The 18,106-nt window shown below is 39.2% G+C and overlaps 1 protein-coding gene across 4 annotated transcripts in view; it reads right to left on the minus strand.

Moving 5' to 3' along the window:
- Window positions 1–1,223: 1,223 nt before the first annotated feature.
- drp2 (dystrophin related protein 2) overlaps window positions 1,224–18,106 on the minus strand; it is a 271,520-nt gene continuing 254,637 nt past the window's right edge. For all 4 annotated transcript variants that reach the window (XM_057851078.1, XM_057851075.1, XM_057851076.1 and 1 more), the window contains 4 exons: window positions 14,144–14,396; window positions 6,327–6,444; window positions 6,179–6,265; window positions 1,224–3,660 (listed from right to left, as the gene is read on the minus strand). In XM_057851078.1, coding sequence (XP_057707061.1) covers window positions 3,641–3,660; window positions 6,179–6,265; window positions 6,327–6,444; window positions 14,144–14,396 — 478 coding nt within the window. In that variant the 3' untranslated portion in view covers window positions 1,224–3,640. The remainder of the gene's footprint in view (window positions 3,661–6,178; window positions 6,266–6,326; window positions 6,445–14,143; window positions 14,397–18,106) is intronic.

Genomic DNA, 18,106 nt, shown 5'->3' on the forward strand with positions numbered 1-18,106 from the left:
TTCAGCTCTTTCCACAGATTCTCGATTGGATTCAGGTCTGGACTTTGACTTGGCCATTCTAACACCTGGATACGTTTATTTTTGAACCATTTCATTGTAGATTTGGCTTTATGTTTTGGATCATTGGCCTGTTGGAAGATAAATCTCCGTCCCAGTCTCAGGTCTTGTGCAGATACCAACAGGTTTTCTTCCAGAATGTTCCTGTATTTGGCTGCATCCATCTTCCCGTCAATTTTAACCATCTTCCCTGTCCCTGCTGATGAAAAGCAGGCCCAAACCATGATGCTGCCACCACCATGTTTGACAGTGGGGATGGTGTGTTCAGGGTGATGAGCTGTGTTGCTTTTACGCCAAACATATCGTTTTGCATTGTGGCCAAAAAGTTCAATTTTGGTTTCATCTGACCAGAGCACCTTCTTCCACATGTTTGGTGTGTCTCCCAGGTGGCTTGTGGCAAATTTTAAACAGGACTTTTTATGGATATCTTTGAGAAATGGCTTTCTTCTTGCCACTCTTCCATAAAGGCCAGATTTGTGCAGTGTACGACTGATTGTTGTCCTATGGACAGACTCTCCCACCTCAGCTGTAGATCTCTGCAGTTCATCCAGAGTGATCATGGGCCTCTTGGCTGCATCTCTGGTCAGTTTTCTCCTTGTTTGAGAAGAAGGTTTGGAAGGACGGCCGGGTCTTGGTAGATTTGCAGTGGTCTGATGCTCCTTCCATTTCAATATGATGGCTTGCACAGTGCTCCTTGAGATGTTTAAAGCTTGGGAAATCTTTTTGTATCCAAATCCGGCTTTAAACTTCTCCACAACAGTATCTCGGACCTGCCTGGTGTGTTCCTTGGTTTTCATAATGCTCTCTGCACTTTAAACAGAACCCTGAGACTATCACAGAGCAGGTGCATTTATACGGAGACTTGATTACACACAGGTAGATTCTATTTATCATCATCGGTCATTTAGGACAACATTGGATCATTCAGAGATCCTCACTGAACTTCTGGAGTGAGTTTGCTGCACTGAAAGCAAAGGGGCCGAATAATATTGCACGCCCCACTTTTCAGTTTTTTATTTGTTAAAAAAGTTTAAATTATCCAATAAATGTTGTTCCACTTCACGATTGTGTCCCACTTGTTGTTGATTCTTGACAAAAAAATTAAATTTCATATCTTTATGTTTGAAGCCTGAAATGTGGCGAAAGGTTGCAAGATTCAAGGGGGCTGAATACTTTTCCAAGGCACTGTATATATATTTTAATGACCAAAAAGTCACTTGCCCTAAACTTGTCTTGAATGACTTATCGCTGAATCTTGTGTGATATTTTTTTTTAATCAAAACAACTAGAGCAAAGACAGGAGAAGCAGGAGATTCAGAGCCTCACCTGCATATTGAAAAATATATCTATATATATTAGGGCTGTGACGATACACACGATACACACAAGTCACGGTTCGGAAAGTACCTCAGTACGGGGGTCACGGTTCGGTGCGGGTTCAGTACAACAGGGAAAACAAAAGGGCTTTTTTTCCTCACAGCATTTGAAAGTTCAAGTTTGTATACCGTTACACTATTATACAGTGGTACCTCTACATATGAAGTTAATTCATTCCAGGACCTTGATTGTAACTCGAAATGGTCGTATGTCGAGCAGGATTTTCCCATAAGAATACATTATAATTCCATTAATTCGTTCCATAGCCGGAAAACCGACTTTAAATCCTTACTAAATACTGCTGGTACTATTACAGATGGCAATTACACACAGCAGAACAAATAAATTATAAATAAAAATCGGAATAATAATATGATAATAATTCCTGTAATAATGTAACAAATCGGGTTCTTATGTGGCGGTTTTTGTTTTGCGCATTGTACCTGAACGCATTGCATGGCTGACGTCACAGTGAGATTTTAGTTTCACTTTAGTCCTGTTTTTTTTTTTTTTTTTGGGCCGTATACTACTGGGGACAGAAGGCGTGTTGTGCTGCACAAGTTCGGAAATAAATGATTAAAAACCTGACGAAGCTGGTGACTTCCTTGCTGATGTTACCATGATAATAATTGTCACCTTAACTTATAAAGACTGGCGAATGGAGGTCGGAGGAGGACCGTTGAGATAGGAGACATTCTACGGCTGTATTGATGAGCCAATTCACGGACGCGCACATTTCCATCTTCAATTCAATGGTAAGCGTCACCTTTTTTCACCATTGCACTAACCTTCTTGGAGCCCATGTTGTTTTCTCTCACAAGAAAATCCGCGGTGCGTCCGTCTTGCGGGAAAACAAAGAAACTGCGGCGCTGTTGTAAATCGTCGTATTTCAAGCATGTCTTCGGATGTAGAAACAAAGGGCGTGTCAAATTTTATGTTGGATGTTGAAAAGATCGTGTGTCGAAGTAATCGTATGTCGTGGTACCACTGTATAGGTGATATTAAAAAAAAAAAAAAACAACCTAAATCGGGTGACCTACATGTTTTTGGTGGGTGGGGTAATCTGTTCAATTCAATAAGTTAATATAAACATCTTTTATGTGAAAGATGTTATAGAATAAAAATTAACGTGAATTACTTTGCTGAGTAACTAATTACTCTTACAATGAGGTAACTGAGTTACTAACTCAATTACTTTTTGAGAGAAGTAATTTGTAACTAATTTTTTAAAGTAAGATTAACAACCCTAGTGATGATCACTCAGTACAGACCTTTAAAGGCTCAAGCAACAATGAATATTCTCTCTTTCCAAGATAAGAATACAACTCTTACCATGTGTTTCCAAACAAGCAAGATGGAGCGCAGCTTATTTGAAACACATCCAAACCTCCGGTGAGGAGAGTGAGGGAGAGGGGCAGCACATCTCACATGAGTGACACGACCCAAACACAGCTACGATGCACGCTGACGTACCCCACGTACAATATTAAAATATCACGCATTGTGAACATATGACAGCAACTATTTCGCATTTTCGTCTCGTTGTCGTCTCGTCAGATGAAAACTGGCATTTGTCTCATTATGTTTTAGTCTCCCAAGCCACGTTTTTAGCTCGTCATGTCATCATCATGAAAAAAATGTTGTCGATATTTTCGTTATCATCATTGTTGACGAAAACAACAATGTTACAAATGACTTGGACAAATAGGTACACTAAATGAACGGAATCTGAAAAAATAAACAGGTATGACGTCATTGCATGTGAAAGCTGCAGAGTCACGTAAGTACGGCTACATTTGCCGGCAGTAAAAATGCGGCTGCGCTGGTAAAGTACAATTTCAGTATGTCTAACACCTCTGAGCAGGGTAGATTCTGGGTCACGCTACCCGGTAATGTTCCGGTATATTATGTCTGAAAGCAGCTTTGGTGTCATTTGTACCTGGTGGGTACGAGTGTATTGTAATTTCTCATGCGGCAGGGCTCCACCTTGAGAACCACTGGTATAAAGCTTAAGAATAGCACACACGCACACACAGTGTCTTCCTCCACTTGGCTGACTTCCTGACCTTTGGCCGGCCGACGCTCCAGCCCGACAGACATCATCGGCCTTATGTAGTTTGCATGATAAAAAGGCTTGTTAGTGCACAGGGTTCCAGTTGCGAGTTAAGCTGCTGCCACAGCGGTCGAGCATCCTTCCGGGCTGGTGTTAGATATGAGACGTCGTGCCTGAAATTAGGTAAACCAAAAACAAAGGGGAGAATTAGACTTTTCCCGCGTTAAGACCGCAACCAGAATGTCACAGCTTTATTCCAAAAATGGAATATTCTTATTTTACAACTCAATATTCTAAAAAAGGAAGCATTGTGAAATCATAAGAGGAGTTTGACTTTTGGGGCAGTTGGGGCCATAGGCGGATCTACTATTCAGACGAAGTAGGCGATCGCCTTAGGCCCCCAACCAGTAGGGGGCTCACAACCAGCTACCCTTGTCCCAACGAGCAAGGGCTTGGGCCACTGGAGCCAGCATCACCCCGAACTATTCGTCATGTATAATTATGTCAGCATACCAAACAAACAAATAATAAAACAAAAAAGAAAGCCATTTGAATGCTGCATTTATATTCCTCCCCCCCACACACTCACTACAATGGACTGTTCCACGACAACGAACTGAGTATCAGTCGCTTAGCTTCATCTAGCGCTGTTTAGCTTCGCTTAGCTCCGTTTAGCTCCGTTTAGCATCGCTTAGCTCCGCTTAGCTGTTTGTTAGCTTCACTAAGCTCTCCCGCGTTTTTCCCGCCACTAAGCTCGCTATTTTTACAGCTCACTTGCTACTTTGCACGTCTGCTATCGTTTATTTCAAAGACATGAGCGAACGTGCTCTCCACGAGAGCCAAAGTGCAGTGAGATAGACGTTGAGAGCAGACCGCTAATGCCTCTTTTAGCTTTCTTCTTCTTCACACCAAACATAAAATACACGACAGCACACCCTGTGGCGAAACAATGCAGTACAGTTCCAATCAGTCATACAATAACACTCAAAAGCTGTTAACAGCATTTGCTAACGAAAAAAAAAAAATCTGTTAGTAACACCACAAGCAATGACGAAGAATGTTTTTTTACAGAGTGGAAAGCTTTTGGTTAGCGGTTTAGCGAAAGTACCTCCGGTTAACATTTCAAAATAAAAGCACATCATGTTCGTCATATAAATAACAATTTCTGGGGTTAATCCCACATACTTCAGAATTAATATTATAATATGTAGAGTAAATACTACAGAATACAGATTCTACACTAAGAATAGCTTTAAAATGACACTCTTTATGACAAATATGATTGGGAATGAATAATTATTATAATTATTATACTACTATTATATAGAGTAGTATACTATAATGATAATGCTAGAATTTTTTTAAAGAATTGTTTTGAATAATGTTGGAAAGGCAAAGTCAGTGTTCTGAATCTGTTTACTTTCCATTCTTTTGCACTAGTAAATGCTATCAGCATTTAACCTAATTGTTTATTTGTGATTAATTATTGTTATTTACATGATTATTTGTACTTTAATAAAGAATTTAACTATTCCAAAATAGTTTTGTGAATTAATAAGTGTCAAAAAAAAAAAAAAAAAGAAAATTATTAGATTATTCGACTAATCGTAAAACTAGTCGGCTGATTAATCAGGAGAAAATTTTTCGTTTAGGACAGCCCAAGTGTACTGCCCTAGTGTACTGGAACATATTTCCTCCACACCCTTCTCACCACACAAAGACTTATTTAGCATTTTCTAAATTAGACAGTCAACAACAACAAAAATATGCTGCTTAAAAAAAGAAAATTCGATTAATTTCACCCTCCTTGGAAAAAAACAACAACAAAGTTTTAGTATTGTGCTTTTTCCAGAAAGGAAATAAAACGATTGTTGTATGGAATCTGTCATAGCAGGGAAAATCCACTGAAAACGACTGCTTTAACTCATTTAGTTTTTCATTCATTACATGTTTTTTTTTAACTGGTAGCTTTAAAGAATCTATAATTAAAACATAGGAAGTTTTCATTTACATATGAAATTAATATCAGCAAAAAAAATGAACAACACACAGTGACGGTCCATATTTGAAACCATACATGCAAAATTAGAAACACAAAATAAACAGTAATCGATAAAAGTATTAAAGGAAAAGTGGAAACCAATGAAATTCATTCAAAAATGCAAGTGAATGTATAAAAAGAATATAAAAGTTTGGCTCAGATATTAGGGTCTTTTTTTGTTGTTGAGGCAAACAAGAGAAACAAAGAAATAAAACAAAGTGCACCTTGGCCACTAGTTGGGAGTGTGGCTCTGTAGCAGCTGACAGTAACATGGAGCAGTAGAAGAAGCTTTCCTGATCTAACTTGTTTTGATCAGTGTACAAAAAGCATAGTCCTAGTGTTCTATTTTTTGTCTATGAATGTTGCTGAGGCGTTGCTGCATCAGGATTTTTTGTGTGAAATACAGCAACACCATGCTCTTTTTTGTTAGCACGTGAATGATGTCTTCCATTGTATGTTAACATCAATATAACAGGTTTTCAGGAATAAAGATATCTGAAATGTATTTGCATTTTAATGCATAATGCCATTTTCTTAGATAAGTGTTTATTTTTATAGTTTAGTTCACATGGAGTGTCATAATCTATAGTCAGGCATCATTTTCACTGGCCTTCCAATTGCTCTGTGTTAAACCTAAGCGTGGAACTGACCTGGTTCAGACGGGAAGACGTTTCTCAGCTGCTCGATGACCTCCTGCAGCTGAAGCACCGTGTCCTGCTCGTGCTCCGTGTCATCGCCTGACACACATGCACATTTTATTTTATGGCTGCCAGTGTCACATTAGAGTTTGTCACTGACCTGCTGCTTCCGTGTCTGTGGTGTCCCTGCTGACCGCACCGCCGTGATGCCCCCCTCCAGACACAGGAGAGGACAATGTTGAGGGTTCTGATCCGTTGGCCTCGGAATCTTCTTTGGGCTGTTACACAAAAACACACATTTCACAAAGATTTAAAGTGATATACGTCCAATTAATATGAACTGAGAAGGTTGACAGTGAATGATCATGTCTCAATGCCACTGATGGCCAATAGCAGCCAATGAGTTAACCTTGTCTCCAAACTTGGAATTCTCCGACTTATGACTGGTGGAGGCACAGGTATACCAAAATAAATGATTAAATACACAAATACAACATAAATAAAAAATGTAATTAAATGTGTCATTAAACATTTTTTTGTCAATTTTTTAATATTTATTTCACATTTTATGTATTCAGTTTATTTACATTTCTTGCATTAAAAACATTTTTCCCTGTATTTCATGTTTGATTTGTTATAACTTTTAACATCTTTAACAATTATCATTTTATTTTTTAAATTATTTTTTTTATTCAAATCTTTATTTCCATTTTCAATTTGCTTTTTACTATTCAAATATATCACAAAATCATTATATATAAATAGCCATCATTCCCTGCCATCAGTGTTTCCCCGCAGTGCTTTATAAGCCTGGCGGGCTGCATTTCAATCGCATCTGGAGATACGATTGAAAGCACGATGGCAAAATTTATGGTCAATATGTAAACAAAACCTGACCCAGTTCTGCCAGTGAACTGAATTGCATTGTATTTGTTTGTTTGTTAGAAGTATATCTCAAGACTGCTCTTTTTTGAAAGACTACATTTAAAGCAATAATCGGTAACTTTTCAGTTTTGGTTGATTTTAGCGACGCCAGTGGACAAAAGCTGTAATGTTTTGCCCTAAAGAAGACTGTGTTTCCCATAAGGACCAGAGCACACCCGCACGGTGTCGTAAAATCATCAATCAAAAATCAATCTTCCAGTCACCAGCAGATGGTTTAAACATTTCTGTTTCCAGCGGCTGAGTGAAGGATAAATAGTAATAAGGTCATGAATCCAGGTTTGGCTATACAATAGCAGAGGACGTTTAGCAACCGTGTGGCTTAGTAAGGCTAATCGCCCCACCCTGCCCAAACTCGTCAGGACTGACAAGTTCAGTTGAGGGGGGCTGGCATCACGCCAGCGACTGAAAGCCAGGCCAATGTTTATTCTGTATATCCTGGTAGCCTCCTTTTTTTCCTACTCAGACAAAACTTTTTGTCTCTTTCATTGCTCTGCCATCTTTGCAGAAGTCGCGCGAAAGCGTTCACATCGACCTCGGTCTTTATAATGAATGGGGAAAGGCGGAAGTGACATATGTCGTAAAGTAGGGTTGTTCCGATCATGTTTTTTTGCTCCCGATCCGATCCTGATCGTTTTAGTTTGAGTATCTGCCGATACCGATATTTCCCGATCCGATTCTTTTTTTTGCTCCCGATTCAATCCCAATCATTCCCGATAATTTTTCCTGATCATATACATTTTGGCAATGCATTAAGAAAAAAATGAATAAAACTCGGACCAATATATACATTCAACATACAGTACATAAGTACTGTATTTGTTTATTATGACAATAAATCCTCAAGATGGCATTTACATTATTAACATTCTTTCTGTGAGAGGGATCCACGGATAGAAAGACTTGTGACTTTGTATATTGTGACTAAATATTGCCATCTAGTGTATTTGTTGAGCTTTCAGTAAATGATACTGTAGCCATTCCCAAATGCATGATGGGAAGTGGAACCATGACTGTGCGTAGTGCTACCAATTGATATATCTTGTCTGTGTTGGGAAATAACATAAGGTGTCAAGAAAAAGATCAATTGCTACCTTGCTTCCCCACATTGCTTCCCATGATATTTCTAATCGTAGGTAGAGGGATTGTAAGGCTATAGCCAATTAAAAAAAGGCTCCAAAGGCTGCCAAAATTCTCTCTACTCATTATACGCTGCCTTTTATCTCTCTATATAGGTAAAACGGCGCCATTACAGATTGAGTGCGACAATGCGTGAGTGGGTCGTGCAGCGCATGCATTAATTGCGTTAAATATTTTAAAGTGATACATTTTTTAAAAAATTAATTACCGCCGTTATCGGGATAAATTTGATAACCCTACCTTAAGCCTAAACTAAAGACTCTGGATGAGTGTAACATATTATATCTGTAATGTTAAATACAATTAGAAAATGATTTAATTAAAAAATATATTTATATTAAAAAAAGGCATGGCCGATATTTTTTTGCCGATTCCGATACTTGGAAAATGACGTGATCGGACCCGATCGATTGGCCGTAAAGCAGTCAGCCAATTGTAGTTGTTTTGGTGTGGCAGGGTTCCTACCACCCTCCTCAAAGTGAATTACTGCCAGTAAAAGCGATACAGACCCCCTCAAAATATAAAAGAGGTGTCATTCAACTAGTTGTCCGTCGCCATATTATCACAAATGTGATGAAAATATTTTACAAAGGTGGAAAAGTTACCAATAGTCATCATTTCCAAATTCTTGTCAACTTAACAATTTTATTTTCATTTATTTTGCTCCAAAAACATGATGAGCCACCAGTGAGTTTTCAGGAAAGTTTTCTGAGAGATCTCCTGCTACCAGTCTATTGCCATCAATTGCAGCCAATAAGTTAAAAATATACTTCATACAAGGAGAGGCCAAAATTCTTTATTGAACCAAAAAGGTGAACGCGTAAGGTCAATGTGTTTTGTGTGCGTGTGTGTGTGCAGATGATATAAAGAGCTCAGACGTTCCTCCACAAAAAAGATCCCATTTCTTGAAGAAATGGAAGTGCAATCCTGGTCCAGGGAGAAAAGGATTAAATGAATTTATAGAAGAAGAAAGACTCCAAGCAGCTGCAAATGCTTATCCTTTTCTATTTTTGGAAATGGTTCTTTCTCGTCATCAATCTTCTGGGCTAATCGACCTACCTGTGCCATCTACACGCACGTGACATGTTTTTCAATGATTGCAAATATGATTGGCAGCTCCAGCCTTAATTTCGTACAATTCAGCTGCTCCACAGGTACTGCGTTTCACTCCAATGCACTTGGCTTTATGTTCTTTGTCATGAACATGACGAGCACACCATCCAAATTGTCTGCAGGCGTTTTCAATTCATAACAGCAGTTTCGCGGAAATGTGGCTGAGAAGGAAATAATTGCTCGACTGAAAAAAATGGAAGGAAACATGCTGGAAATAGGTTCACTATACAGTACTCGCCAAGTAAAGCAAAAAATCATTTATTATACATCAATATTTTGGTCTGGTTAAAAGTGTGTATGACGATGTTTTCCAAACTCTGTCTTAAATAATAATATTAGCATCAATCCTATCCTTGCTCTGTTTGATACGTTTGGTGAAGATAATGGTCACTTGTCATTCAAAGAACATAATTTCGTCACTTTTGCCCTGCTCTTGGCCAAACGCAGTAATACTAAGATGGAAGGGTACTGCCCTGCCCACGCTTGACCAGTGGCTTCGGGACCTGATGTCTTGTCTCAAATTAGAAATGCTGCGCCTCTCCATGGCTAAGTGTAAGAGAAGTTTTCATATGACGTGGGACACTTTTTTTGGATTATTTCCACAATACTCAAACAAAGCCATGAGCAATGCCTAGATGTGCGTAGACGGCCCTTGAGAAGCAAGTATAAAAATAACCACTCCCCTTCTTTTCTTCTCGCTCTAAAGGCCAAGGTATATACCGTATTGGCCCAAATATAAGACTGCCCTGATTATAAGACGACCCCCTCTTTTTCAAGACTCAAATTTGAAAAAAAACTTTTTGAACACCAAATTAATTTTTAAACAGAAAATAATTGCAGTACATCTGAAACAAATAATTATAACAATATATTTGAGAGAAAAAGCATGTTATTTTGCCTCATTCAAATCTTAATATCTGAACATTTAAATATGTAAACTAAAGTGCAATCACATTCGTAAATGAATGGCTTCTGGTTTTTGAAATGTAAATAAACCAATCTATTGGGATAAAACAACAAAATTGCAATAACTGAATTAACTATCAAAGTGAAGTCTGACTGCAGTCTTGAAACAAATCCGAATAAGGAAAAACATTGCAATAAAATAATGCAAACTGGTTAAACTAGTAGCTGAGCTCTGTCATGACAGAACATCGCTTCAATGATATCTGGCGCCATCTAGCGTCGTGAATGGTGAGAGTAGCTGAGATCTGTCACAACAGAACATCGCTTCAATGATATCTGGCGTGATCTAGCATCATGAATGGGTATAATGTCTAGACTGCGAATATAAGATGACCCCCTCTTTTTCAATCTTATTTCAATGCAAAAAAAACACCGTCTTATATTCGGGTCAATACGGTACATATACAGTGGGGAGAACAAGTATTTGATACACTGCCAATGGGTTTTCCCATTATCAGTGTATCAAATACTTGTTCTCCCCACTGTATATACAGTACATGGACATTAATACAACAGCCTTGATTTTGTGAGATGCACTGCAAGTATCCCATTTTGCTATCTATGATCTGCCTACATAATATAGCTACACAGGACTGTTGGGGTTGTGGGTGGGTTGGATTGTGTCTCTTTTATTTTTTGTTGTACATTTTCATGACTATTTTATTTGTAATTTTACATTTGACAATGTACATTAAATTTGAATAAAAATATTAGGTTAAAGTGTGCATGACAGCAAAGAGCATGTTTATTTAATATTTTCTGCGGTATTTTATGTTCCTGAATGAAATGGACCGCTTGGATGTATGTCAGTTTTTTTAATCCCGCGCCATGAAATTGAGCGACTTCCTGGATTGACGACAATTCCGAATGTGACATCAGCGATAGTCATCTTCAGTATACATCCAATACTACAGTATGGAGAACGACTACGGATTCAGTTGATTTTGCGGATTAATTTTTTTATTTTTCGTATCACGCCAGCCAAAAGTGCTGAAGAAAAATTTTGCTGCACCACGAAGAGGCGTATGAGCATTTTTGGGTTTTATTAGTTCCCGTTCACCCAGAGATTGGCGTGAACAATTCTGACAGCTGCGGGACCATTGGACTTACGAGGAAGTGAGTAAACATTGTGTTTTGTATTATGTTAAATACTGGGATCATGGCATCATAAGGAAGTGGCTTGCATTTTGTGGCCGGCGATCGGCGACTAGTCACCCCCCCGGTCCTCTTTGCGTGCCCACCGAGAATGCGCTTTCCTCGGCTTGGCCACGAGCAGCTCGGCCGAGAATGGGCTATTTTCAGCGCTCATTCCCGATGATGAGCACTGCCAGCCCACCGTGGCCCCAGTAGAACGGCGAGCTGTATTTTGCTCGCCCGGTCCTCTTCACGTGCCCGCCGAGAATGCGCTTTCCTCTGCTTGATGACGAGTCCTGGCAGCCCGCCTTGCCCCAGTACAACGACGGGTTGGCTGACCCAGCCCAATCGGTCCTCCTCGCGTGCCCGTCGAGAATGCGTTTTCCTCGGCTTGGCCACGCACAGCTCTGTGCTCCGATGTCGGTCGTTTTTTTTTTTTCGAGAATTGTCTATTTTCGGCGTTTATTCCCTGTGAGGAGCACTGCCAGCCCGCCGTTGTTTACGCTCTTTCCTCCGTCTCGGAAGCCGTGGCGGGCAGGGAAATGACAACAGCCGGTGGCATAAAATGTAGTTCGGGAGGTGCAAGAAGTGGAAAGTTTTGACCATTATGGAGTAATTTTGCCATGTCGTACTGAATAAATGCATTTTTAATATTTCATATTCCATTTAGCACAAGACTGTTATTTGTCATGACCATACCATTTATTTAGCAATTGGGGAAAAATATTTTAATAAAAGTATAAATAATCCTGTAAAAATATTGGAGTAGAGACATTGAAAGAATGACATATTGCTGCTTTCTTTGTCACATTTTCCTAGTTATGAATAATTCCCCCTCAATGGGCTGAAGTTTAAATCAGATGACACCTCTCCTGCCAACGTCATCCTCCTGTTGGGGATGCTAGAGCCCTATAATGGTAGGCGTGGCTAAACAGCAAATTAAAAGACCAATTTCTCGTCATCTGCGCTTTGCCAATTTGTTGTATATAGTCGAATCTTCTCAAAATATGATTCTAATTCACATAATAATGCTATAAGACTTTTTTTTACAATGTCGTACACACTTTAAATGAATAGATGCGCATTTGTACATAAAAATATGACTATTTCTTTTGAGAACAAAAGACAGATTTTGGGAGGAAATTATAGATTATAAACAAGTTTCCTAGGCACTTCCGTTTCACTTCCGCATTTCTGCTCGCAACGTCCGTTTTACACGTTCTCTAACCAAAACAACAACGGAGCTGGAGTAGCATCACTCATTAAAATCCCTCAAAAAAGACAATTTGGAAATCCTGCATCCATCTGCCATCATCTCTACATAGGAGGCCAACATGAAGAAATGACAGAGTGATCGCAACCAAAATATTGTGGAAGGAAACTCAATCAGAAACCTGAAAAGCTCCGAGGCATCCAGTACCTGCACAGCAACAAAGTTGAATGTGTCATAATACATGAACACGGGAATCTTGTGTTCATGAAGGCAGATGTGGAACCAAGACAGTGCCACCACAAAGCAATAACATCGGTGCTGTCAACAGAGGTGGGAGACGTCGAGACTGCAGGCTGCACTTGTGTCGCAGATCCCGGGGGTTCATATAGCCATGCTGCCGCTGTGTTATGGAAGGTACGCTCTTCCTATCTCAGCATATCCCTGTGACCAGTGCTCCAACAATACTATAGCTAAAATCTTGTGCATGAAGCGACTTGTTTTCTTTAAATATTGTTATTACGATGGTGATCGTAATTATGATGATGTTTAATATTATTTACTACAACTACTGCTCATGTTGCTGCAACACATGCTAACTACTTGGATAGTATAACTGCTGCTGCTAATCAGTATGTGTAATGTCTGTGTAGGATGGTACAAATATGTTCAAATTGACTACAATTCTGTTGATAGAATTTGAGACATCATTAGCTTTGGTATTAGTTATAGACAAGTTTCCATGGTACTTCCGCTTTACTTCCCTATGTCTGCAAGCAACTTCCGTTTTAGAATTTCTCCGTCCAAAACAACAGTGGAGCTGGAATAACATTACTCATCAAAATCCCTAAAAAAGGACAATTTGGATATACCGCATCCATCTGCCATCATCACGACAGGGGAGGACAACATGTTCATGAAGGCAGATGTGGAAGCAAGGTCGTGCCACCACAAAGACTGGGTGTCTTTGTAGCCAAGTTGCCGCTGTGCTATGGGAGTTATGTTCTTCCTATCCCTGCATTTTCATGTGTCCGGTGCTCTAAAAATACTAAAGCTATTAAATGTTTTGTAAAGATTATTTTTCCTGAGGAAATACAACTTATCTCAAAATGATAATGACGTTCACAAAAAGCATATTTTGTCTTTTAAAGATTGTAAATATTTGTCTTTAAAAACTTTGACTTTATTCACATAAAAATACAAGTTAAAGAAATAAATAATTTATTTTAAAAAAATCAAATAAAAATAAAAAAAGTTTCAAAAAACAAATGTTTAACATTTTTTGGAGCGTTATAATGGCCAAAAAAACCCAAAAAACATTTACATTTGAGAGGTTTCCAATGTAAATATTCTATATATGAGATTTTTTGAGTTATGAACAGTCATTTGCTTGATGTTGTATAATCTTTTACTTTCTGTTGTAAGCTCAAATTTGAAATAGGATCGAACTGGTAATGAAACATGCTGTTTACCTGAAGCAAAAGCTCTCTTAGCCTTCGTAGCTGTGACTCCAACTGCTTGTTGTGGTCCTCCAATATCTGCATACGTGTCTCCAGCCGCGTCTTGTGCTGCCGCAGGACGCGCGCCTCGGCCAGCAGCTCCTCGTCCTGTGGTCCCCCGGCGAGCGGTGACCCCGGCCCGCTCTCACCCGCCTCGGTCAGCATTGGGAGCGATGCCGCTTCCTCATGTTTCCATTTGAGGCGCCGGTACTCGCTCTGGAGCACCCTGAAGCCAAGACCATGTCATTTGTTAAAGGGAATTCTCCCTGAATTTCACTTGTGGATCGTTGCTACCAACGGAATGTGAGCCCTGCTATGCTGGAACTAAAGGATTACTTCCAAACACTTTAAATGAAATCACTCTGTGCACAAATAATATCACAATGTTCAATAGGATTTGGAGCGTGAAAGTGTTTGTTCGCTGTGGGAGGCCGGCAAATAAGAACAACTGCACTTTAAATAAGCATCACAAAATTCAAATTCACACGGAGTATGGAATTTTTTTACTGTGCTTAACTCAATGGCTGCCATTGACTGATAGACACACAAGAGTTGCTTTAAAAATCAACTGTTTTTACATTGACCACAAAGTAAAACACATTTACAAAACCGAAACTCCGAAAACCGATAACAGAGCAACAACCTCCCCAGTGTTCAAATAACTATTATGTGTTAGTACAAGTGCAACAGTGATATCTCAGATTTGCAAATATTGTATATTTATATTTTATAATTACACAAAACTTGGTTGTTTTCTCATTTTCTATTTTGTTTCCATCTATCCTCTAAAGTTGGAACTTTTTATTTGCATGTTGTTTGCTTCCCCTATGTCAGCCTTTTCTGTTTGGATGTCGATGGAGAGGGGCATGTTGTTAACGCCAAATTTAATGAGAGGATAGCGTCTTTTTGTGACTTTTGTCAGAAATTAAAAGCACATCACACCGCAGTCTTGACTTCCGTCGTCATTTCAAACATACAATGCAGGGATGAAAACCACCGGTCACACAAGCCATTGGTGAACAATACTTTTACAAACAAACACACAAAAATTCAGTGCAATGGCAGAGAGCCGGGAGTTTGATTCACATATCGACCATAAGATGACGCCATTGCGCTTTCAACCATATCACCAGATCCCGTTAAAATGTGGTTAAAATAAGTACATTGTTTATACTTTCTTCTGTACCGCTGTTTTAGCCTGGCAGCCCGCGACGCTTATAAAGCGTGGTAACCCTGCAAATAATAATGAAAATATAAAAATGTTAAAAAATAGAATATTTGCATTTTTTTTTTTTTTATACTTATCAAAATAGTTATAAAATAAATAAAATGTATATGTGTGTATATATATATATATATATTAATTTTTCTAGCTCTAAGCATCACGTTTTGCCCGGACTACTATTAATGCGGGACAACGCACTGACATTACGTGCGTATAGGAAGAAGCAATAACATCTGACTGCAGTCGATAGCCGCTACAAACTATTCCAATGTTGCTAAAAACATGAAACCGGCATGATGCTACGGTGGTAGCAGGTAGCGTCTGATGCCTCTCATACATATCACATTTATATAGCGCGAGATGCGAAATGACAGACTTGGCGGTTAGTAAACAGCTGCCATCTTAAAGCAGTATACTTCTCAGCGCTAATAAATACTTTCCAAACTTTACTGTCCCTTGCTCATGTAACAATTGAGACACGTGGGAAAAACACCTAACTTTTAAGTGATGTGTGTTATCAAGCGTAATAACAGTTTCAGGTAAGAAAGAAGATTAAAAAAAAAAAAAAAAATTTTTTTATAAGAACTTTTTGGAGTGAAAGCAGTGAATTATTATTTTTGTTTTTTTATAGTTTCATCTGAGATGCAATTGTTGGCTGTTTTCAACAATGTACATCAAAAATGAAGACATTGACTGAAAATTGTTCAATATTTGATGAAATGTCTTGTTTTCTCATGTATATTTCTACTGTAATTGCTCTTTACCTAAAAAAGAATATGTTTTATCCGATTACTCGATTAATCGACAGAATTTTCAGTCGAATACTCAATTCCTAAAATATTCAATAGCTGCAGCCCTATATAGATAGGAGGATAGTACGCAAACAATGACAGAAGGGGCAGCAATAACTTCAGCCAGACGCTTCCTGTAGCTGCAGATCAGTCTGGCACATCGATCAGGACTAATCTTGGCCCATTCTCTACAAAAGTGCTGTAGTTCAGTCAGATTCCTGGGATGTCTGGCATGAATTGCTGTCTTTAGGTCATGCCACAGCATCTCAAAGGGGTTGAAGTCTGGACTTTGACTTGGCCACTCCAGAACGTGTATTGTGTTCTTCTGAAACCATTCTGAAGTTGATTTGTTGCAGCATCCATCCTCTTTTTAGCTTCAGCTGTCTGACAGACGGCCTCAGGCTTTCTTGCAAAACATCCTGATAAACTTTTGAATTCATTCTTCAATTAATGATTGCAAGTTATCCAGGCCCAGGCAGCAAAACAGCCCCAAATCATGATGCTCCCTCCACCATGCTTCATAGTGGGGATGATATGTTGATGTCGGTGAGCTGTTCCATTTTTCCTCCACACATGACATTGTGTGTTACTCCCAAACAATGCAACTTTGGTTTCATCAGTCAACAAAATATTTTTCCAAAACTTCTGTGGAGTGTCCAAGCGCCTTTTTGCGAACATTAAACGGGCAACAATGTTTTTTTTTTAAGACAGCAGTGGCTTCCTCCGCGGAGTCCTCCCATGAACATCATTCTTGGCTATTGTTTTACATATACAGTTGTGGTCAAAAGTTTACATACACTTGTGAAGAACATAATGTCATGGCTCTCTTGAGTTTCCAGTTATTTCTAAAACTCTGATTTTTCTCCGATAGAGTGATTGGAACAGATACTTCTTTGTCACAAAAACATTCATGAAGTTTGGTTCTTTTATGACTTTATTATGGGTTAACAGAAAAAGTGATCAAATCTGCTGGGTCAAAAATATACATCCATAGATCTGAAAAAGCGAATCATTGACTTGAACAAGTCAGGAAAGTCACTTGGAGACATTTCAAAGCAGCTGCAGGTCCCAAGAGCAACAGTGCAAATAATTGTTTGTAAGTATAAAGTGCATGGCACTGTTTTGTCACTGCCAAGATCAGGAAGAAAACGCAAGCTATCACCTACTGCTGAGAGAAAATTGGTCAGGAGGGTGAAGATTCAACCGAGAATCACCAAAAACCAGATCTGCCAAGAATTAGAAGCTGCTGGAACACAGGTGTCAGTGTCCACAGTCAAGCATGTTTTGCATCTCCATGGACTGAGAGGCTGCCGTGCAAGAAGGAAGCCCTTGCTCCAAAAGCGGCGCCTTAAGGCTCAACTGAAGTTTGCTGCTGATCACATGGACAAAGATAAGACCTTCTGGAGGAAAGTTCTGTGGTCAGACGAAACAAAAATCGAGCTGTTTGGCCACAATGCCCAGCAATATGTTTGGAGGAGAAAAGGTGAGGCCTTTAACCCCAAGTACACCATGCCTACCGTCAAGCACGGTGGTGGTAGTATTATGCTGTGGGGCTGTTTTCCTGCCAATGGAACTGGTGCTTTACAGAGAGTAAATGGGATAATGAAGAAGGAGGATTACCTTCAAATTCTTCAAGATAACCTAACGTCATCAGCCCGAAGATTGGGTCTTGGGCGCAGTTGGGTGTTCCAACAGGACAATGACCCCAAACACACATCAAAAGTGGTAATGGAATGGCTAAATCAGGCTAGAATTACGGTTTTCGAATGGCCTTCCCAAAGTCCTGACTTAAACCCCTATGAGAACTTGTGGACAAGGCTGAAGAAACAAGTCCATGTCAGAAAGCCATCAAATTTAAGTGAACTGCACCAATTCTGTCAAGAGGAGTGGTCAAAAATTCAACCAGAAGCTTGCCAGAAG

This window comes from Corythoichthys intestinalis, chromosome 11 (genome assembly GCF_030265065.1).
Source record: "Corythoichthys intestinalis isolate RoL2023-P3 chromosome 11, ASM3026506v1, whole genome shotgun sequence".
Lineage (NCBI taxonomy): Eukaryota > Metazoa > Chordata > Actinopteri > Syngnathiformes > Syngnathidae > Corythoichthys > Corythoichthys intestinalis.